This window comes from Ochotona curzoniae, unplaced genomic scaffold (assembly GCF_017591425.1).
Source record: "Ochotona curzoniae isolate NIBS_2020 unplaced genomic scaffold, NIBS_Ocur_1.0 scaffold_3835, whole genome shotgun sequence".
Lineage (NCBI taxonomy): Eukaryota > Metazoa > Chordata > Mammalia > Lagomorpha > Ochotonidae > Ochotona > Ochotona curzoniae.
This window is the reverse complement of record NW_024467114.1, coordinates 28,434,990-28,458,955: the sequence shown is the minus strand read 5'-3', so window position 1 is coordinate 28,458,955 and position 23,966 is coordinate 28,434,990. Positions and strand designations below refer to the sequence as shown.

Below are 23,966 nucleotides of genomic sequence, written 5' to 3'. Positions count from 1 at the left end.
GTAAAGCTGTGCTTGAAACAAAAGTGTAGTATAACTTACTAATTTTGTTTGTCTATAAAAATGATGAAAACATGAATTATATAACAATTTAAAATAGATAAGTGATATATATGTGTTTATATTCAATAAATATATAATATATATAAATAACAGATATTGAATAAATGTAAATAGCTTCTGATTTCAAAGTTTAATCTATTGGTAGGTATACAAACACTGCCTTGGGATACTTAGTTTGTTGAAAAAGTCATTGATTAGCATTAAATTAATGGACAGACTGAATGACGAGTATGATGAATACAGTTATTCTGTTTTGGACAGATCCAGGGCTGGAACTGAAGTCCATTGCTATTTTCATAACAAGATGATACACATATTTCTGTTTATTGAAAGAAGCACAGATTAAGGGTATTTTCAAAATACAAGGTTTTTGGGCTTGACACGGTACCCTGGTTGTTAATGTCCTTGCTTTGGATGCACTGGGATCCCAGATGGGTGCTAATTCATGTCCTGGTGGCCCTGCTTTCCATCCAACTTGCTGCTTGCGGCCTGGGAAAGCAGTAGAGGACAACCCAAAGTCTTGGGACCCTGCACCCGTGTGGGAGACCCAGAAGAGGCTCTAGGCTCCTTGGATTGGCTCAGCTCCGTCAATGGACAGAGGATCTTCCTCTCTGTTTGTTCAGTGATACGGACTGACAATCCGAACAGGAACTTTGAGAGTTTTAGGACACGGACAGTAACAAGATTATTTAAAAATAGTGTTAGGTATTATCACTTTTTGGAGGAATAGATGTATGCTAATTTTTTGAAAAGTTTTATTTATTTTTGTTTGAAGTGCAGAGTTACACAGAGAGGAAAGACAGAGAGATCTTCCATCTGCTAGTTTATTCCCCAAATGGCTACAATGGCCGGAGCTGAACTGACCCAGAGCCAGGAGCTTCTTCTGGGTCTCCCACATGGATGCAGGTGTCCAAGGACTTGAGCCATCCTCCACTGCTTTCTTAGTCCATAAGCAGGAGGCTGGATCAGAAGTGGAATAACCAGGTCTTGAACTGGCATCCATGTGGGATGCTGGCATTGCAGGTGGAGGATTAGCTTGCCAGAGCACCATTTTGGTCCCAATATATTCTTATCAAATTAGTCTCCAGAGAGCAATCCACTTTTTTCTTGTTTGTTTTAGTTTTGTTTTTAGGCATATATGTGCCTGGTGCTGTGGATGGTACTCAATATTCAGAAGTCAAAAAGCACCCAGTTAATTTAGTGGCTGATCATGTGTCAGTGTTACCATTGTGCTCTGCTAAAGCTCTGGTTAAGAGTTTTGAATATAGGAATTTCTGACATCTCACATTTCTTAATTTCAGTTTGTTGATTTGTTGAGAAAAACCTGTTGATGTTTTGTATTCTGAATTTGGTTTTTCTGCTGCAGTTCTTGTCTGTCTTTAAACGCAGTGTACCTGTGTCTTTAATATGAGTTTAAGTTTTGTTCATATCAAACATTTTTGGTAAGTAGCACGCATTCATCTTCTAAAATTTTTTAAATTATCTTTATTTTTATTGGAAAATCAGATATACAGAGAGGAGAAGAGACAGAGAGGAAGATCGTCTGTCTACTGATGCACTCCCCAAGTGGCCTCACGGCCGGAACTGAGCCTATCTGAGGCCAGGAGCCAGGAGCTTCTTCCATGTTTCCCACAAGGGTTCAGGGTCCCAAGGCCATGGGCCATCCTTGACTGCTTTCCCAGGTTACAGACAGGGAGCTGGATGGGAAGTGGGGCTATCAGGATTAGAACAGGTGCCCATATAGGATCCTGGTGCATGCAAGGCAAGGACTTTAGCCACTAGGTTATTGTACCAGGTTAGCAGGCATTCATTTTTATGTGTGAAGTCTCCTGGGGGGCACTTTTATAATTATTGGAGACAAAACAGTCAACAATCTGCTAGGTTAAAATGTATTCTAGATATTTACCGATGTTTGGAAGTGGCTGCCTGCCTGTTTAGCCCTCAGCTCTGCCTCTGAGAAGCAGCACATTCATACACATGCAAGGAGGAGGTAAGATTATGGATACAGAGATCTTGTAATTAGGGTGCTTGGGAAAAATGCATAGAAACAAAAGAAACAAAGAGAAGCATATTGTTGTTTATGTGTTCTTTCCTGTTTTCTTAGGGACGAACTTTTTTGGGGAGTTTAATTTTTGAAAAGGAAATTAAAATGAGGATCAAAGCAACCTATCAGGATGGCACCATCATCGCTCAGGCTGAGTACGGCAGTGTGGATATAGGAGAAGAGGTGGTGAAGAAGGGATTTGCAGAAAAATGCAAATTCCCATCCAGCAATAACATCTGCGAAGAAAAAAAGTCAGATCCTGCTCAGCTTGCTCTCAGGAACCTCAAAAATCCCATTCCCTTATGGGGGCATAGGTCAAACCAGACCAACTTGAGCAGGCCCAAGCCACGTTTAAGTGGGAGGCTGGCACTTGACTTGAAGAATGAAAATGATACAGGAAGTCACATGACATTTCCGAAGTAAGATTGTGGTTTTCAGATTTAGGTAATGTTAATTCCTCACAGAGGCTTTGTTAAGGTACAGCGCAAGTTCAGGCCTATGCTTTTGGATCCCTTAATTAGGTCAGCAATTTTGAAAGCTGCTATGGATTTTTTTCCCCCAAATATTTGCAATTTATATACTTGAAAAAAATCTATGTCATAAATGATATATACCTCTTATGTATAAGGTTTACATTCTTTTGGAAAGTTAATTAGGTGTACGTTATATATATGTAGTAATATATCTATTTTAACAGAATATTTTTGTTAAAAACTATTTTAACAAATTTGTTCTTGAATTGTTTGACGTTCACATAGCATTATTTAAAAGATTGATTGATTGGAAAGTCAGATTTATGGAGAGGAGGAAAGCCAGATCTTCCATCTGCTGGTTTACTCCCCAACCGGCCACAGTGGCTGGAGCTGAGCTGTTCTGGAGCTAGGAGCCAGGAGCCTCCTCCAGGTCTCTCCCATGGGTGAAAGTTGCCCAAGTACCTGAGCTTTCACCTGCTGCTTCTTGTATGCATCAGTGGGAAGCTAGAATGGGAAGCTGAAACTCGAACCCATTCACTCCTGGCATGGGATGTGAATGTCACAAGCCACAGTTTAACTGCTGTGCCTAGTGCCTGTCCCTGGATAATTTTGAATTATCAACTTGAAACAGGAAGCCACTTTAGGTCCTTATGTGTATCATAACATTTTCTGTATTGTGATCCAAGCTGTGATGTCTTGGGTGATATAACTGTCTGATGGAATTTGATCAGCATGTTGTGAAATAGAGCGGGGGGGGGGGGCTAATGGGAAGAAGGACTTGGAAAGTGATAAAAAGGCTCTTTACTTTGGTCTCTGGAGTTGATAGTGCCAGGAGGAAGTTGCATTGCTTTCTGAAGGTTGGAGCTGTTTTTGAGGTATGACTTCGCCAATAAAACCTAGCTTATGTGAATTTATCTGTTTAATGTTTAACTAGGTTGACCTTTTCAAACTAATTGTAGAAATGTGATGATTTGGTTTGTTTCTGATCTACTGTTTGCCTTTTAAAATATGTGAATTTGTTTTTAATAGGGAAAGTTTGGCTGTTGGTGACTTTAAGTTAGGGTCTAATGTCAGCCTTGCAAAAATTAAGCAGGATCAGAAATTGATTGAAGAAAATGAAAAACTAAAGACAGAGAAGGAAGTTCTTCTTGAAAGATACAAGGCGCTGGAGTCAAAAGTAGAACAGACCACCCAGGAGCTGCAGGTACGCTTGGTGGCCGCAGGTGAGGGCTGTCTGGCCAGGAAGCCCGCACACTCATCTGCATCGCTCTTTCCTCCTCTATCGCTACACCTCTCTCATCCGCCCCCTTCTCTCTCTTCCTCTTTTTCTTGCTGTCATTTTCTTTCCTCATTCATCCTCTGTTTTTTCTCTTTCCTTACATTTGTTTATAGGTGAACTTTTTCGTATATTCCAAATTGTCTTTGCATTTTACTGCATATCTTGAAGTTTAGTAATTTCTTGTGTATGTCCTCTTATTTTCTTGTAAAAACTTCTAATATGAAAAATTTAAACTTTCCAAAAGTATAGAGAATTAACTAATTAATCCTCATGTATCCATTACTCAGTTGCTTTTTTTTAAAAGAGAAGATTTATTTATTTTCATTGGAAAGGCAGATATATAGAGAGACGGAAATAAATAGAGAAAGATATTCTGTCCACTGGTTTACCTTGCAAATGGGCTCAGTGGCTGGAGCTGAGCTGAACAGGAGCCAGGAACCAGGAGCTTCTTCCAGGTCTCCCATGTGTGTGCAGGGTCCCAAGGCTTTGAGCCATCCTCCACTGCTCCACACATTAGTTGAGATAATAATAGAGACATGCATTTTAAATAGCACTCAAAGTCTGGGAGGTTAATCTGCTGTAGGTGCAGGTACGTTGCTCACTTCTTTAGATTGCAGAATGATGTAAGACTTCATCATGTAACAAATCGTCATTGGTAATCATTTGGAGTCTTTTGTATTTATGAAGACTTTTCATTCTTTTAACATGCTAAGTTTTAAGAAGTACAGTTTGTGAAATTTTGTTTCTCCATGACCTCTTAATAAAAGAACGTGGAATAGTCTAATTTACATCAGTGTAGAGAGCTGGCCATGGACTCTGAGTTAGTAAGGAAGTCAGTTTTTGTTATCTTATGGCCTAATATTTTTTAACCTTTAATGTTAACCTTTGCAATTTTGTTTAATTACAGTGAAAGATAATTAGCAGCAGAAATACAGTTTCTTTGAGTCTTACAGGGATGTGTTTGTTCTTTGTTCCAGCAAGAGAAAGCAAATACCATGGATTTGACAAAACATTTGGAGAGTACTCTGAAGACACGTGTAGGCACTAGAATGAAAAATCTGGCAGCTAAGGTGGAAATACTGAAAGAAATTAGGTAGGTTAAGGTGAATCTTTGAGAAGGATACTATAAAATAGTTGTTGATTAGCTGGTGCTTTGTCTAAATTGTGTGTTTCACCATTACACTTTGAAAAGATATTTATTAGAGAAGAGGAGGTGGAGGGGGGAGTAGGGAGATAGCATCTCATGTCCTGGTTCACTTTTCAAGTGCTCCCTACACCAGGCATGCTGGTGAGAGGAACTTGAGCTGCCAGTACAGGGAGCACTTGGAAAGTGAAGCAGGACACGTTATTGTTGGATAGGGCTACTTTATCAAGGCAATCTAGTTACTTTTTATTTATTTCATGTATTGGAAAGAGAAGAGGAGAGGCAGATAGATGCCTGGATGGATACCTCTCATTCCTTAGTTAGCTCACTCCCTGAACCTCCGAATACCTGCAGCAGTTGGGGCTGCGGCAGACTGAAGCCCTAAGTCTAGAACTCCCAGAACGCCCACGTGGGTGGCAGGAGTCTAGTGACTTGATCCATCGCTGTTGCCTTCTAGGGTCTGCATTGGTAGGAAACTAGAGTCAGGATGCAAAGCTAGGACTTGAACACAGGTACTCTGATAAGGAATGCAGACATCTCAACTCCTAGGCAAGACACCCTCTCCTTGGGTGTCTTAAAATTTTTGATAAAGTATTTATATATCTAGTCGTAGATTAGCAAGTTAAGACTTATTTGATATTTGAAGTTCTGCAGACTTTTGAAGTTGTCTTTTTATATAGAATATTTTCTAGAAAATTATTTTCCCACACATATTTTTTAAAGGATGTATTTATTTATTTATTTGAAAGAATGACAGACACAGAAGGGGAGGGAGGGAGAAATTCCATCTGCTGGTTCACTCCCTAGATGGCAGCTGTGGCCATCATCCAGGAGTCTGAGCCAGGTCTACAAGGTGGTGGCAGGCCCCAGACAGTTGGGTTGTCTTCTGTTACTGTTCTCAGGTTTAGGTCCATTAGCAGAGAGCTGGATCAGAAGTGGAGCCACCAGCACACGAATTGGCATTCGTGTGTGATGTTGATGTTGTGTGGTAGGTGGTGGTTTCACCAGCTACGATACAGGGCTGGCTCCCACAAGTATTTCTTAATTAAAAGTTTAAAGTTGCACATGATTATATATTATTTTACAAAGTTCTTGTTTGTAGCAAGTGCTATAAATAGTAACCTTTAGAGCATTAGTATTTAAGAGTTAGTTATTCCAGCTTGCTAATTTCTTGATCTTTCTCTTTTTACTGCTTTTTTTCCTTAGGCGTGTCAACACTAATGTTCGTTTTGGAGATGACTTGTCAGAAGCTATGCAAGTGTTGGATGAGGGGTGCCTCACTATCCTGTCTTCTTTGAATGAATTAGAGGACATTTGGGCAGAATATAGCCTAGCCCAGGAAAAGATAAAAACTTGTGAAGATGTGGTGAGTTGAGAAAATCTCTCTATTTGTTGGGCATAAGCAAATACTCTCTTTTGAGAAATCAGAGGGTTTGTGATAGTTTATTTACCCAAAAGTCTTTCTATTTAATATCTTTATATTAATAATCCAATTCCTTTATTATGTAAGAAAGATAGGATAGCACACGTGAGACCAGGGAGGCAGGGTGGTGTGAGCCCATTATCACAAAGGCAGCTTAGATTTACAGGGAGGAGAAACAGAGAAAGATCTTCCATTGCTTCCACTGGTGAGCATGAGAGCTGGGACTGGGGGCAGATCAGGCTGGGCAGGGTTAGGGAGAGAGCCTGGCTGGCCTGAGTGAATGTATCTACTAGTGCATTCATGAGCCATAGTAAGTACAAATTGGTTGGGCTTTGCCTCAGCATTAGATGACAAATGCTGGAATTGCAGGCAGATCCTGTTAAGCTAGGCTGCAGAACCACTTAGAGAGTAGAAGATCCAGGATTGGGAGTGGGTCCAGTAGGGAAATTGGGCACCTCCTTAATGGGCTACAACTCCCACTTGTGAGTATTAGAACAAGGGCTGGGGTCGGTCTGGCTGTGGCACCTATTGGCATGCGTGTGGGCTGGATAGTAGGGTCAGTTGGGTTGACATGTACGAGTTCTGAATAGGATATGGGACAGATTGAGCAGTCTGCTGCATACAGTGGCAAGCACAGGAGCCAGGGCTCGGGGTGGGCCTGATGGGAGTTATTGAGGGACACTCTGACTAGGCTGTAGTTCCTGCTGGTGTGTATGAGGGCTGAGTAGTGTATGTTGGACAGGGTCATAGCTAGCACAGCAATTGCAACTATCACTGTGTGCATAGGCTGATGTAGGTGATGGACTGAGCTAGACCCCATACTAACAGGCACACACAAGAGTTAGGTCTGAGATCACTTCAGACGAAGTTCAACAATGGGCATTGGTTTATGTCCCAGCTACTGCACTTCCAGCTTCTTGTTTATGGCCTGGGAAAGCAGTAAAAGATGGCTCAAATCCTTGGGACCTGCACCATATGGGAGACCCTGAAGAAGCTCCTGGCTTCTGTCTTCAAATCAGTTCACCTCTGGCTGTTGTGGCTGTTTGGGGAATGAAAGAGCACATGGAAGATCTTTCTCTGTTTCTCCTTCCTGTAAATCTGAGCTGCCGTTGCAATAAAAATAAATAAATCTTAGAAAAAGAAAAAAGGATGGGAATAGGAAGAAGGCAGAATGTAATAATAGGATCTTTCATAATTCTCTCAAAGAGAAAAAATTTCGTTTTTGCAAAAATAATGGACAATGGATTAGCAGAATAACATTGTTGAACTTCAGTGTTTTAATTAACGGAAAGGAGATCTTTCCTAAAGATCTAAGGAGAAAAGTGTTTGTCTTGAATGTTACTGTGTTTGGAGGATGTAATAACTCAATTTTAGAGGTGTGGGTCAGTATAGATAAATGTATGAAAAATCTGTAGTGATGATTGTTTTATTTTTTTCTAGAATGAAGGAAATATTTTGATTGCTGAAAGGAATGAAGTGCAACAGAAGCTGTATGTGGCAGTAGAAGTTTTCACTCTGGAAGTAGATGAGTTACCTCTTAATAAACGCTTAAAAACATTGAAGGTTGGAATTAAATTAGGCATACTTAAATATCTTTTAAATGATGGTTATTATCTGAGAGGCGAAATTGTATCTGCCTTGAAACTTTAGATAGTGCTGCTAGCCACAAAAGATTTTTCCTTGCTGAATTCTGATTTTTATTGAAACTGAAAGTTTATTCTGATATATTTAGTACTTACATACAAATATGTCTATCCTACAAAAAAGTCAGGAATGGCCAGCTACTCCAGGCTTGCTAGAACAGCATGTTTCGGGGAAACTCAGGGACGCAGGACCCATGATAGGGACATGGGCTGTCTGTTACCCATTGCTGTCTAGCAGAAAGGGCCACACGCCAGTGAGAAAGAGGCGGCCCTGCTCTTGGAGTTGCAGGTCTGTAGGTGTCGTGATCAGTGTGTCTTCACCCTGCACAGCATTGTTAGCAGTGACCTGATTTGGGTATGAATGAGTATGGTAGGATCATATTTCCCTCCAATTATTCAAACTTCTTTTTTTGTATTATTTAGAAGTTTTACCTAAAATGGGCAATTTATCTTAATTTATAAGATATACTTTTGGCAGTTTTTATAAATATTGTATTGTTTTCCATTTCTTCAGGAATGCTACTGGTTTTCATATATCAGCATCTTTCTGACCACTCTACTGAATTAGTTCTCATTTGTCTTGATATTCTTTGAGCTTTCTATGTGGTTATTTAATTTGAAAACAAGCCTTTAACCTCTTGTTCTTCTTTTTTTTGTGTCGGAATTGTTGCTGATTTGGCCAGGATCTCTGGTAATAAGTTGGACAGTGGCTGGTATCTGTCCTATATGGACTTCAGGGAATCTGCTCACTAGAAATGTGGAGATGGAACCTTCTGAGGGACATCTGGACACTGTTTTGATGCCTTGGGATGAAGAAGTGGTTTCGATCATACTATGTGTGGGTCAGGAACCATTGGTATCCTGCTGTGAAACATGTGTTTTTTATTTTTTTCAAGATTTACTCCTTTTTATTTGAAAGGCAGATTTACAGAGATATTCCATCTGTAGACTTGTTTACTTCTCTAATGCATGCAACAGCTGGCTGAGCTGATCTGAAGCCAGGAACCAGGACCCGCTTTCTGGGTTTCCCCCCGTTGATGCAGGAACTCAAGGATTTGAGCCATCTTCCATTGCTTTCTCAGGCCACAAGCAGGAGCTTGATCGGAAGTGGAGCAACTAGAACACACACTGGCACCCATATGGGATGCCAGTGTCTCATTTCAGGCACAGACTTCATCTTCTATGCCATCACTGTCCTATGTAACTCAGCTTAACAATATGTGGAATGATGTGGCTTAGGTTCTTCTAGAATGGCGAAGTAAGCCTTGCATATAAAAATGATAGTGTGGTAAGAATTTACCTTTCTGCAATGCAACTTGTCTTTCACCCTGTAAAGATATATTTCTTTTTATGAATTGCTTGTAAAAATAGGCTGACAAAGTTTAATACAGGTTGGATATCCTAATCTGAACATTTTAAGACTGAAATGCTGCAAAATGAAAACTTTTTTGAGCACCTAATTTGGTGGATTGCATCCAAAACAGAACACAGTTATTTGACATCCCCAAGAGGGAGGTTTCCTCTCAGCCCCCTTCAGGTGCAATGTGTCATTTCTGGGCACAGCCACAACTTCCTGGGAACTCGAGCAACTTACAACGGTAAAACTCCATGTGTCTTCAGGTTTCTGTGGTGCTCCACAGGGGACCAAGACCCTTTGTTCACTGTGTTGTTTGGCTTGTTCTCTGTTCCATCATGACTTGTTGAAAATATTGAAAAGGCCTGAAGATAAGAATAAGCAAAATAAGAATGATAAGAATAAGTAGATATCCCAGCAGTGATAAGAATAAGTAGAAGCACATAGGCGCATTGAATAGGAATTCAAACTGTTGTAAAAGCTAGGCAGTGGTGTGCACGTGGAACATATTACTGAAGAATATGGTGTTAGATTAATGTACGAATATATGACCTGAAGAAACAGTAGGATAAATTGTCTAAGTCCTGTGCTGAAAGTGATGAACGGAAGTTAACAAAAAATGGAAAAACAGGGGCCAGCACTGTGATGTAATCGGCTGAGCTTCAGCTTATGGCACTGGTAACCCACGTGCTCTGCTTCTGATACAACTCCCTGCTTGGGGCTTGGCAAAGCAGTGGAGATGGCTCGATTCCTGAACCCCTTATGGAAGACGCAGAGGAAGCTCTTAGCTTCAGATCATCTCAGTTCTGGCTGTTGCATCCAGTTGAGGAATGAACTAGTGGATAGAAGATTCTATCTTTCTTCTCTGTTACTGTGCCTTTCAAATAACAATAAAAAAATCAAATCCTAAATTATAGGGGATGAATCTACAAAAATATCTTAAAGATGATCAGTAAAATAAAAATCTTTTTTTTGAAAGATTAAAAACAACATAGACCTGGCATGGTAGTGTACGGGTTGAAGTCCATATGGGCGCTGGTTCTAATCCTGGCAGCCCCGCTTCCCACCTAGCTCCCTGCTTGTGGCCTGGGAAAGCAGTCGAGGACAGCCCAAAGCCTTGGGACCCTGCACCTGCATGGGAGACCCAAAAGTTTCTGCCTCCTAGCTTCATATTGCATCAGCTCCAGCCATTGTGGTCACTTGGGGAATGAACCATCGGATGAAAGATCTTCTTCTCTGTCTCTCTTCCTCTGTGTATATCTGCCTTTCCACTAAAAATAAATAAATCTTGGAAAAAAAAACCATAGTCCAATCTTTAGCCAGATTAACAAGGCAGAAAGGGGGGAAAAAAACTAGAAATGAAAAGGGTGAAATTATCACTGGTTTTAGAGAAGCAAAAATAATCATGAGAAACTAATATGAACAACCGTATATGCTGACAGATTGAAAATCTCAAAGAAATGGACATATTCCTGGGTATATACCATGATTAAATCATTAAGATACAGAACATCTAAACAGATCAATAACAATGAGATTGAAGCAGTTACAAGTCTCAAGTGTCTTTACAACTGAACTCTATGAAACAGTTATAGATCAGCTAACTACAATACTTCTTAGCATTCTGAAATATTAAAAAGAATGGAGCTTTGCCAATTTCTTTTTATGAGGCCAGCTCTACTTTGATACCAAAAACAGAGACAAAACAGAAAAAAGAAACGTTAAGCTAATGTTCTTGGAGAACACAGATGCAAAATTCCCAATGTATTAGCAAGTCAAATTCAATAATGACATCAAAAAGATCATACATGATGATTAAGTGGAATTTGTCCCAGGGATAAATATGGTTTAGCACTCACAAACTGAGATATGTAATATTTCAATGAAGAGCAAAATGCAGAGAGCATATATCTTAAAATGGCAAAGATTTTATAGATGACAAACCAGCTAATATTGAATCACAAAAAACTGAAAGCATTTTACAAGCTGTAACAAGAATGTTCACTTTCACCAACCCTACTTAAAGTAATTTTGGAAATACTTGCAAGAGCCATTAAGGAACAAAAAGAGCATAGACATTGGAAAGGAAGGATTCAAAATATTCGGGTTTATGTATACCACAATTTTGCACATGGAAAAACCTACTCAAGAAAGAGATGGAAACTAAAAGGCCAGTTTAGTAAAGTTGCAGAATGCAAATTGGCATACATGGACAGTAGCATTTTTTTACACAGCAATAGTGAGGAGGAAGGGAAATCAGATTTCATTTATGGTAGTTACAGAACATTAAATACTGAACAATGAGTGTAACCAAAGAGGTGAAAGGTTTCTGTGAAAGAAGTTGTAAAATAATCGAGGAATGAAGTCATGAAGGACACAAGAAATAGATTCTCCTCACTCAAGGTTTGGAAGAAATAACCTTATTAAGATGTGAATATTATCTAAAGCAAGCTACTGAATTTCATTGTTGAAACTGCTATCAAAGTGTACACTAAGGATATTCTTCATAGACTTAGAACATGCTGCCTGTGGCACCAGCATCTCCTGTGGGCACCAGTTTGTGTTCTGCCTGCTGCACTTTGAGTCTAACACCCTGATAATGGTCTGGGAGAAGCAGTGGAAGATGCTTGAGCTTTTGGCATGCACACGCATGCACACACAGCTTCTCTCCTCGTCCTCCCCTGCCCTCCCCCAGTCACTGTTCCTCTTCCAAGCCTGCCATCCTGGATGTAAATGGTGCTGGCTGTTCAAGGGAGAAGGGAAAGGAAGAATGTTCAGGGACTGGCCAGCTGTTCTATCCTGGTTATCAGTTTTTGCCTCATCTGCACTTAGATGCACCTCTGGACTGACATTCTCTTGCCATTTCTGCTGCTTTCCTTCCCAGTGTGAGGAAGCCGGAAGGCTCTATTAAGGAAACTCCTTTTACCACAGCGCGTTCTGTGAGCTGATGTAGGCCTTCTCCCGTCTGCGGGATTGTATTCATTCAGTGTTCTGCACCAGCTGTCCTCTGCCTTTCCAAGGGGTTCTCCAGGTTTTGTGACTGGAGCATCTGGGATCTGCTCAGCTTTCCTCCGTTATTTCTAGGCAGTGCTTCCTGGAGAGAGCCATCAGGTTGTGTGGGCTTCCATCTTGGCTCTTGCAGGCCTTTAAAAATTGCTTTGAAGTACATATGTGTGTTTAATGACTACTTCATTGTAATTATTTCTATAATTTGGTGTCTATTTTTACTTAGCAGAAGTTACTGGAAACTTGTGTATCAGGAAAAATGGTGGTGATTCTTATTTAAAGCCAGAAAAAGAGGGCAGTTATTGCTTAAATACCTGAGATTGTAAAGCTTCCTATTCATCTGAGTTGCTTAAAAAGCTTTTAGTATTACAATTCAAACAAGTCACTGTCTATGTGTTTTTTTTTTTTTTTACACATTCTTGTTAAATTCTACTTTATAGGATTTTTCACGAACAGGGATTCAGCATTTGATCTGTCCTTTGGATTCTACCATTGGACTTGAATCCTAATGTGTGGATAAATTTTAATAAACATGGGCGTATCTCCATAGGATTTGTCAGCTGCCTTAGAAGCAGCTTATGGACAGGCCACAGAAGGAGCCAACTCTGAGGATATCCTTAGGAAGTTTTACGACTGGAAGTGTGATAAGCGAGAGGAGTTCAGCAAAGTCAGGACTGAGACCGAGGCCTCTCTGCAGCGGCTGGTTGCATGGTTCCAGAGCAGCTTACAGGTAAGAGAGCCCTTGTTCCTGTCAGCGTGCTTGCTCTCAGAGTCACACCAGCTCCCGCACCATCAATATTCATGGTGAGCTTACACAGTTGCCTTCCTGTTCCCGGAAGATGCCCTCGTGGGCTTCTCCCTGTTCATTTTTCTTCCTCGGGATTGTCCTCTCACAGTTCCACACTGCTACTTGCCCTTAGTCAACATGTGGAAGTGGCCTGTCTCCTCTGGCATAGGAATGCTGTTATGGTGGGTGTGTTAGCCTTTGTGGTTTTATTGCCCCAGTGTTGTCAAGGGGATAGCCTGGCATTCTGTTTCAGGAATAAGGGCACAATCAATACTAGATGACTTAGTGAAATGGAACCCTTTTGTATTTGCAAAAAAGGTTTTTGATCTGTCTGTGGAAGAGCCACTGAGTTCTGACGATGCAGTTGATAATATTGATGAAATCCTAGAAAAGACCGAATCATGTCTCTGCAAAGAGCTGGAGATATCCCTGATCGTGAGTATTGATAGTGCCTATCATTGCTTCCTTTGATGCAGTATGTTTCCCTGGTTAGTTAGAAAGTGCCGTGACTAGCCTTAGCTTTCCTGTTAGAGTTTTTTTTGGAGAGAGTAACACTGTCAAGTTCTAATCCAAATACAATTTGGATTTATTCTTATATAGAGTTGCATTTTATTTTAATAGGATATTTTACCTTTAAAAAGCCGATGTTTAATTCTAGGAATGCTCCCATTTTCAAAAATGAAAATTGTTTATTTGAGAAGGATAGGAGAGACAGAGGATAGAAGAGAGAGAGATTTCAAGTCAGGAGCTGAAGGTGGGTGTTGAATCCAGTGTGAGATGCCTTAAACAGTATTTTTACTACTTCACCAAATATCTTAACAAAGGAAATCCCTTTAAAAAAACTTATTTATACATATAAATATATATGTGTGTATATATATGTATATATCTAAAGAGAGAGAGGAGGAGAGACAGAGAGGAAGATCTTCCATTTGTCCGATGATTCACTTCCCAAGTGACTGCAATGGCTGGAGCTGAGGCAATATGAAGCTAGGAGGCAGAATCTTTTGGGTCTCCCATGCAGGTGCAGGGTCCCAAGGCTTTGGGCCGTCCTCGACTGCTTTCCCAGGCCACAAGCAGGGACCTGGATGGGAAGCAGGGCTGCCGGGATTAGAACCATATGGATTCCCATATGGGATCCTGGTGCATTCAAGGCGAGGAGGACGTCAGCTGCTCAGCCACTCTGCTGGGCCTTGAAAATCCCTTTTAATGTGAGGGATCAGCTTTCTGTATCATTTTATTCTTGAATTCATCATACCCAGGGACTGTAAGAAATGACTCTAGAGCTTGTGAAAACTTGAAATAAAATCTAGGAGAGCTCTAGAAGTGGACACAAAATTGCTTAATAAAAAAAGTAGTCCTCTTTTTTGTTTTTGAAAACTTAATTTATTTAAAAGACAGATACACACAAATCGTACATACATGCATACAGAGAGAGAGAATGAAAGGGGAGGAGAAAAGTATCTCCCTTTCTTGGTTCACTCCCTGAGTGTTCAAGTAGCTGAGCCTTCAGTGCTGCCCCCTAGATGTGTGCTACAGTGGGGCGCTGGAATCGGGAGTGGGCTGTGGATTTGAAGCCACTCGGTGTTGTGGCGAACATCGGCCTCTGTTGTTTACATTCTGTATTGCTGTATCGAATCATAAATGGCTGTAGCTCCTGTAAAGTGTCTTTTCAAAGTTTAGAATTGCTCACTGGGATTCTTTCCAAAGTATTCAGGCTGCTTTCCATGGTTATACTATTAAGTTTATTTGTTTCTTTTTTAGATTTTTCAGTTTTATTTCTATTGTGGTATGAATTGCTGTATTTCCATGTTATTAAGGAGTATTCATCATACTTTTGTCAGCTTTGAATTTGGAATTGGTTATTAGATGATTTCAAGAAACGGCTCTTGCAGTGCTGTGCGCTGCTATATAGGTTACACTGGGCATGCTCATACTCTTCTCCAGGCAGCTCCATGGATCTGTGGGATTGTCAGGGTCAGGTTCTCTACAGGGACATCTTTGATATCCTCCTACCTTCTCTGTAGATTTTTATTTATAAAAAAATACTTTGAAATGGATCTAGAAGTTTATCAGAGGTGTCATTTTGAAGTTTATCCATTGTTATTGAAGATTTTTTTTCTGTTTTGACATTCCTTATGTGTAATCCATGTGTGTAATCTCATTTAGGAGCAAGGTGATGCAGACAAGGAAATAATTTTAAACACGTATGGGCAGGTGCTACAGAAGATCCGTTCAGAGGAAAGGCTCATTGCCTCAGTGCAGGCCAAGTACAAGGACAGCATAGAGGTCAGCTTATACTTTCCCTTACGGGGTTTATAAACTGCTGCTGTGAATTCTTTTTATTTTTTTCAAGATTTATTTATTTTTGTCAGACAGTGTCAGGCAGTCCTTCATCCCATTGTCTAGATATGTTTAGCAGTTTCATTGGGAGTCCATCTTTGATTTGGAAATAGGGATTCCATCAATATACATTTCAATTTGCTTAGTGGTTTCCTTATATTAGAAAAAACATGGTGTTTGTCTTTTTGGGGTTGACTTATTTCACTGAGCATAATGGTCTCTGATTGCAAATGGTATGATTTCATTCTTTTTAATGGCTGAGTAATATTCCACGGAGTAGATATACCACTGTTTCTTTAACCACTTCTCTTTGGATGGACATGTGGACTGTCTGACATTCTCTGTACCAGCAGTGTTGGGGCATACTTAACTAACTCCTTATGAAGGACTATACTGCTGTAATAGTATGGGGGAAAATCATTTGGGGGATGGGAGGTGAGAGGGAGAATCTCAGACTCTACAGAATTGTACTGTAAGATTCAAAATTTAAAATCAAAATTAAAAAAACAAAACAAAAAGGATTTATTTATTTTTATTGGAAAGTCAGGTTTACAAAGAGGAGGAGATAGAGAAAGATCTGTTCACTGGTTCACTCTTCAAGTGGCCACAACAGCTGAAACTGAGCTGATCCAAAGAAAGGTGCCAAGAGCTTCTTCTAGGTCTCCCACACGGGTGCAGGGTCCCAAGGCTTTGGGCCGTCCTCAACTGCTTTCCCAGGCCACAAGCAGGGAGCTGGATGAATAGGAGATCAGCCAGGATTAACCTATATGGATTTCCCAGTGCATGCAAAGCGAGGACTTTAGCCACTATCCTGTCGCTCTGGGCCCAGTATGTTCAGTTTTTAAAATGTAACTCTTTAACTTTGATTTCCTTGTGTCTTGGACAATATACCACTTATTGGTTTTTTTCTAACTTAATGGAAAATTTGCTGTATACAAAAAGTCAAAAAATAAAAATATTGCTTATAATTGTTTTTGGATGGTGATATATATAGAATAATCATTAAAAATTTCATAAAGTGTGTATTACTAAAAAATTACCACAGAAATAAACTTGTCCCCTAATTCTTTTTCCAGGAAATGTATAAAGTATTCTTGTGTGTGTATATACGACATAGCTCTCCTCCGAACTGCCTGCCTGCCTGTCTGTAATGCATTGCATTGCCTTATGTGCTGTTTTGAAAATAGTTTCTTCATTTAATGGTTTATTATCAAGATCTTCCCATATGATTAATGATTCTTTTACATAGTTATTTTGAGTAACTGAATTATCATGCTGCATACATATGCAACAGCATTATGTAACGCTGTGATGCATTAAGGCTTTCAACTTTTACCTGCTGTAAATAGATTTGTACATCATCTTTATACATGATTTTTGCATGTAAATGGTGACATTTCTAAAATTGAAATTGTGGGGCCCGGCGTGGTGGCGCAAGTGGTTAAAGTCCTCGCCTTGCACGCCCGGGATCCCATATGGGCGCCCCACTTCCTTTCCAGCTCCCTGCCTGTGGCCTGGGAAAGCAGCCGAGGACGGCCCAAAGCTTTGGGACCCTGCACCCGCATGGGAGACCCGGAAGAGGCTCCTGGCTTCAGATCAGCATAGTATCGGCCCGTTGCGCTCACTTGGGGAGTGAATCATTGGACGGAAGATCTTCCTCTCTGTCTCTCCTCTCTGTATATCCGCCTTTCCAATAAAAAAAATAATAATAAAAATAAATCTTTAAAAAAAAATTGAAATTGTGTAGTTAAAAGGAACATACTGTTAAACCTCTTGGGAAAGATGATTTCAGTTTATATCCTCAATAAAATCACTAGTTTACTTCAAAATTGACAGTGTGTATCTCAGCTTGAAATACTACTTTTGCCTTTTTTTTGACATTTTGAGTACTGGAACTGGTGCTATTTTAAACAGAAGAGTGAATAATTAGGAAGTAAATAGAATTGTCTTGTTAGAAATTACAGAATTCCTTAGTGTTTCAGTCTGAACTTAAAATACTAGTTGGTTTTTTTTTTTTGCAAAGATTTATTTTTATTGGAAAGGCAGATGCACACAGAGGAGGAGAACAGGGGAAACAACCTTCTATCCGCTGGCTCACTGCCCAAATGGCTGCAGTGACTGGAGCTGAACTGGTCTGAAGCCAGGAGCCAGGAACTTCTTCCAGGTCTCCTGGGTGCAGGGTCCCAAGGCTTTAGACCATCTTCTGCTGCTTTCCCAGGCCACTGGCAGGGAGCTAGATGGGAAGTGGGGCTGCCAGTGCCATATGGGATGCTGGCGGTTTACAGATGGAGAATTAGTCAGTTGAACCATTGTGTTGGCTCTGATAGTTGAACCTTAATAAATGATAAGTCACAAATTAGCGACTAGTATGTAGTATGTGTTGTATTTGAAAATATGTTCTTCCTCTCAGTTTAAAAAGCAGATTGTTGACTGTCTAAACAAGAGTCCCAGTGTGGATCACTTGTTGTCCATAAAGAAGACATTAAAAGGTCTAAAAGCTCGACTAAGATGGAAAATGGTTGAGAGGAATAATTTAGAAGAGGTAAGGGAACAGTCGTTCTTTTCTGAACTCTGTGAAACTTAGTTTACTTGGGTTCTGTTTCATGAATGTAATGTGTTAATATAGTCTCGGATGTAAGAGAGCCATCCATCACACGTACATTTTGCTTTATATTTGTTTTCTTCTCTGCATATCAGAATAAAATTGGGATTGTATTAACAGTGTAAAGATTTTCCATTTTCTTAAATATTCTTTAAAACCATTTTACATGACTGTCATGAATTTTGAAAGTAACACTTTATAATTTCAAACTGTTTTTGTTTGGGCATTGTAATGTTTTTAAAGCTATGAAAGAAACTGCTACATTGAGGTGATAGGTAAGGTATACCTTCAGAGGTAGAAATTGTCAAAAAGGTTTTAAGATCGTGGTATCTTCTGTTAACTCTGCTTTGATGGCTGAACGTATTTCTTCCAAGTGTTTTTGTTTTTCTGTTGTTAGAGCTGGAGAGTTTAGGATGGACTAATCTGTACTAAGCTTTTTCCTTAAGCATGAAGTTTTGTGGCTCTACTGGGAATCTGTTGCGTTCTGTGGGTTTGATTTGTGTGAAGAAGGGATTTGTACTATGCCTTAGTGCATGTGCATCTCTTGTCCTCTGCTGAGTACCTCGTCAGGAGTGGAGTTAACATTTTAGGACTAGTTTCCTCATACAAGAGGCTTCCAGTTTATCTTACTTTACCCCGTGGGGCAAATGGTCTTTTAGTCTAATCTTGGGGAAACATACAACTTTAAAAACACACATGTCTTTTAAGGTGTCTTTAATTAAAACCCCAGCCGAGTTTGCATATCTGTGTCATCTTTGTCTGTGGATTGCTGCACAGTGGGAACTCATCCTGTTTGCTTGCTTTTATCCTTGCACAAGGTGTTATGTAAAGAAGTCCAGGGGATTCAGTTGTATCCTGCTTATTGTTCTTAGCATTTTACTTGGTGTTTGCAGCTAATCACCTTTAGAGAAAACAAATCTGTGGCAAATTAAGAAACAGAATTATGTAATTGATTTCATGTGTATTTCCTGTAATTTCTCTTTTGTAGTTCTGGAAAAGCCAATGCCAGAACCGATTACATTAAAGCAGCAGTGAGACTTGTGAGCATCAGTTATGTGCTAGGTGCTGCCAGATAACGCAGGAGTCACACAGTGATTGATTGGCTCTTATAGGAAGACTTGTTTTTATTGTACTCTTTTTGTTCTGATTAAAGTCTGATGACCATGATGAATCTGAGGTTGAGAAAATAAAACGAGAAATAAGTCAGTTGCGCAACAGTGTCTTTCAGGAAATTTATCATGAGAGAGAAGAATATGTAAGTATTTGATTCTTTGAAGTTTTAAATTATGTGATAGCCTAGAATTTGAATTCAAATATCCATTTTGTGAAGTTGACGCTAATCACATGGCTGGAGGCATTATGCTGGCATAAGGTTTGTTTGAATTTAGAAATTTCTGATAAGAAAATAATTCATGACCATTGTACCAATGTGAAAATTACAGAAAGTTAGAAGAAGCACATTATGCAACTTCCTCATTTAGTGATAACAGTGGTAGTCACTGTTAACTCTTGTTTCCTTTGATCTTTTTTATATTTGTTCTTAAAATTGCCATTTGTTGTATGTATTGATATCATTTTTAAAGATTTATTTGTTTACTTTATTTGAAAGGCAGAATTACAAAGAGGAGAGGCAGAGAGAAAGATCTTCCATCCATTGGTTCACTCCCCAAATGTTCACAATGGCCAGGGCTGAGCTGAGCTGATCTGAAGCTAGGAGCCAGGAACCCACGTGGGAGCATGGGCCCAAGTATTTCAGCTATCCTTGCTGCTTTCACAGGCCATAAGCAGTGAGCTGAATTGGATGTGAAGCAGCCGGGACATGAACCACGCAATGGGATGCTGGCCCCACAGGCAGAAGTGTATTCTGCTATGCCATGGGCGCTGGCCTTAAAGCATGTTTTGTATAAAGCTACAGTGAAAACAGTTGCAGTCGAAACTATAATAAAATCAGCCACATATCTTTTTGAGAAGAAGTTACCTGTTTAAGTTTCCATTCTGCTGATTTTTGTCACTTTGAGTCAGTATTGGTGTCATTTCTTTAAAAGATAAGAATGTTATATTTTATGTCTGAAGGATGTAACGGGGCAGAGGTTAGTTAAGAAATAATGATTCAAAAATAAAAAATATTGTGAAAATGATAGTCCCTTTAAGTGTTATGTTATCTGGCAAACTCGGCTGACTGTAATATCTTATGAATCATTGGATAGGACCTGACAGATGTAGAAATTTCTTTAATAAATGTAATAATTCTCTTTTGTAAGGATGCTCAATATTCACATTTGCTTCTAAATGATTTATATGGAAGTATATATTTTTTGTCTCAAGGTTTTATGTTTTTTCTTCCTAAAATGAAGTATCCATTAGTTAGAGAAATTTTTCTGCTCTTCATTTTGAGCAAGGAGGAGAGTAATCAGAATAGGTTGTGTTTTACTGCCTTTTTCCGCTTTAGATTGGAGTTGAGTGTGGATTTTGACCTTCGCAAGATTGTGCTATTTGTGTAGACAAGGCTTGGAAGTAATTTTTTCTTCCATTTGGATGGTGATAATTTAGATCTAGGTAACTCTTGTTTTTCAGCAGTATTTCTGAAAGTAGAAGGCAAAATCAGTCACTTATATATGTGAATAGTTGAAGAAAATTCATGGAAGGGGCTGGTATCATGGCACTGCAGATTAAGCCATTCTCTGACACTGGAATCCATATTGAAGTACCAGTTAAAGGCTTCTGATCCAGCTTCCTACACATGTGCTTAGGAGAGTTGCAGAGGAGGGTCCAGGCACTGAGACCTCTGCTACTCACATGGGAGAGCTGATGGAGTTCTTGGCTCCTGGCTTTGCCTGACCTTGCCTGGCTGTTGAGGCCATCGGAGAGTGAACCAATGGGTGGACATCTTTTTCTCTCCCTTTTTCTTTCTGCCTTTTGAATGAATGAATGAGTGAAAAGTGGAAGTGAAGTATGTCTGTCTTGGTGCAAAAATTTTTGAAATATGTGTACAGATTTTTCATAATGTTCATTTTCCATGTACTTGAAAGAATTTATTTTAGAAGAGAGAGAGAAGGGGTGGGATGCGGGGGAGAGCGTGCGATCTTCCATTATGGTTTCCTAGCTTAAATCCTTGAGATAATCAGGACTGGTCTGGGGCTGGAGAGGATCCCGCTCAGTCCAGACCCCCCCGTGGGTGGCAGAGCCCAGTCACTAATGCCATTACTGCTGCTTCTCGAGATGTGCATGAACAGGCAGCCTGCATCACAGCAAGTGTTCGATTCTGCACGCAGGGACTTAGGTGTGGGGCTCGGGCATCTCCACTGTTGGTCTTGTTGTCTGGCCTTTTCCTTTTACCTTATTAGATATGTAATAAGGTAGATGCTGTTCCATTTTCCTGCAGGCAACATGCAACGGTTGAATCTGTATTGCTCTGTTTAAAAAAAGTGTATTTTTTAACTTTAGGAGAAACTGAATAGCTTGGCACAGAAATGGTTTCCTGAACTGCCTCTGCTTTATCCTGAAATAGGATTGCTTAAGTACATGGTAAGCTTTGTTTGCTTTGAGTTACTGTTCTGTGGAGAGTGTCAAGAAGTACTGATACTAATTATGTTACTTTTATGATATACTTATTGTAAAAATGTTCCCAAAGAATATTTTTGATAGGACCTTTCTCAGCACTATTTTTAAAAGTTACATAGTATGGCTATTTGTAGTTTAATTTTATGCTAATTAACTTTTTTGTATGCTTTTCTGTTTTCCACATCCTCATTCAATACTTTGTATGACATTTATTTTAATGTCTGTATAACATAGTTTCAACTACTATTTTAAGAATTGGCATAAAAACAGGGTACTCTTGGTCATGAAGAGAGTAAGCAGTGTCTTTCAGGTTAAATCAGGCTTCTAAAACATGCTGGAGAGGTTGGTGAGAGCAGAGCTGTTGAGGTGGGGATGGTATTTGGGGCAGGCAATGTTTAAAGGTGCTACTTTGGGCGCTTTGCCTAGGCTCCTGCATAAAATGCACCTTTACAGGTAGTCTGTTCACACCCTCCCACTTTCTTTCCGTTATCTCTGGATTACGTATAGTACCTAGTACAGTATGAATGCTCCATAAATAATATTGTTTAGGGAATGACGATGAAGAAAAAAGTTTGTACTTGTTCACTACAGAATCAATGAAAAATAGTTTTGATTTGCAGTTTTTTGAGGACACAGGTGCAGAACCCACAGTTAAAGACAGAATTTCCTCATTAAGAATGTCACTAAGCCCATGAGAACAGCTTCAATACAGTGTGGAGTATTCATATAAATATGTGGACTTAACCTCCTAAATATGTAGTATTAAAATTCCTACAATGACTAGAAAGTCTTTACAAACTTGTCTTTAAAATGATGTGAGTTTTTTCTTGCAGTTATTTAAGTCTAGTTTAAAGACTCATGTCATATGGGTAAGTGAATATGTATAGCCTAGTAGACTTTGAAATTAATTTTTAGAAATATGCTAATGGGTTTTATAGAAGAATATAAAAGGCTTATGGAAACATTTGATGACAGCAAGATATTTAACTGTGTTGTATGCTTAAGAACCTTTTGTAGGTTGATTATGTATTGTGCATTACTTAAATGTACTAAAAACACTTTAAATTTCCTGCTAAAATCTTGATTTTAAATGTTTCAAATGTTGGTTATTAGATATTAGGGTAAGAAATTATTACTTTCACCAGTGAGAGAATTGTCTGGCAAAATTAGAATATTTGAAAAACCATTTTCATGTTTTTTAACTAGTGAAGAAGCGCTTTAATTGTTATTGCAAAAAACCTCTATGTGGAGTAGGAGTTTTTATTACCTGTAGTAGAAAATAACATTCTTGAAAGTGGAGGTAAAGTCCTGAGGCAGTGTAAGGAGCAGTTCTAGAAGGTCAGACCGAGGCATGCGCCTCATGATAATGACACTTGGGTCTGTGGGGTTTTAAAATGATACTTGTATAAATATACTGCATCTAAAGTGAATTATATTGTTCTCACAAATATGGTTTCATATAGCAAAAAAGTTTTTTTGGCTTGCACTGTAGTTTCACACTAAGGAATCCTAGAACACTTAAGCCCAGAAGAGAACACTCATGCAAAATGTCTACTCCTTGATAAATAATGCTTGTGGTTCAGAATGATTTGACTGTCCTTAAAGCTCCGGCTTTGCACAGCAACAGACGGTAGTTATGGAAACCATGGCTCCTGGAAAAGTGGTTAGAAATGGCGGCCACCCTCTGCTCTCTTTTTGTTTGTTTCTCCATTCTTCTTAAGGGAGATGTTTCTGTTGTTGCTGCTGCTTAGCAAGACTGGTAAAAGCAATATTTCAGTTATTGACATAGCGCTCTGGTAATCAAGATGCTTAAAACTTTCTATCTTCTGATATGAAGGTGGCACTTAGCAACATTTAGAGCTCCGATGACAAGGTAGTCACAGATTTCCCTGGCCTGAAGACCTTCCCAACTTGCCTGACCAGCTCATTCATTGTAGCAGGGCTGACTTAAGTTTGATTATAAGCTAATACAAGAAAATTCTGGATCTGGAGTGATGGAATAGTCCCCTGAGTTCCAGCTGATTCCATTCAGCAAGTATGCACAAGGATTGAACAGTGCGGTGTCTGTGACAGAAGCTGGGATCCAGGTTTTGTCGAGACAAATGGTACCCTATGCAGTAGCCCCATCTTTCATGTGAACCTGGTTCATAATTGTTGGGTCAAGTTCACTTGTCAGAATCATCAGGGTTTGATCTGGCTGGTTGATTACACAGTTTTCTGGGAGATCTAGAATTTAAAAATACCCAC

General features: G+C 39.5%; 1 protein-coding gene across 2 annotated transcripts in view; it reads left to right on the top strand.

Annotated features, from left to right (window-relative positions):
• The window catches only part of STK31 (serine/threonine kinase 31), a 58,588-nt gene that overhangs the window by 14,444 nt on the left and 20,178 nt on the right, over window positions 1-23,966 (top strand). For both annotated transcript variants that reach the window (XM_040965002.1, XM_040965001.1), the window contains exons 7-17: window positions 2,165-2,523; window positions 3,607-3,781; window positions 4,834-4,949; window positions 6,207-6,366; window positions 7,864-7,986; window positions 12,977-13,156; window positions 13,532-13,648; window positions 15,383-15,502; window positions 17,967-18,098; window positions 19,312-19,413; window positions 21,603-21,683. In XM_040965002.1, the coding sequence (XP_040820936.1) occupies window positions 2,165-2,523; window positions 3,607-3,781; window positions 4,834-4,949; window positions 6,207-6,366; window positions 7,864-7,986; window positions 12,977-13,156; window positions 13,532-13,648; window positions 15,383-15,502; window positions 17,967-18,098; window positions 19,312-19,413; window positions 21,603-21,683 (1,665 nt within the window). The remainder of the gene's footprint in view (window positions 1-2,164; window positions 2,524-3,606; window positions 3,782-4,833; window positions 4,950-6,206; window positions 6,367-7,863; window positions 7,987-12,976; window positions 13,157-13,531; window positions 13,649-15,382; window positions 15,503-17,966; window positions 18,099-19,311; window positions 19,414-21,602; window positions 21,684-23,966) is intronic.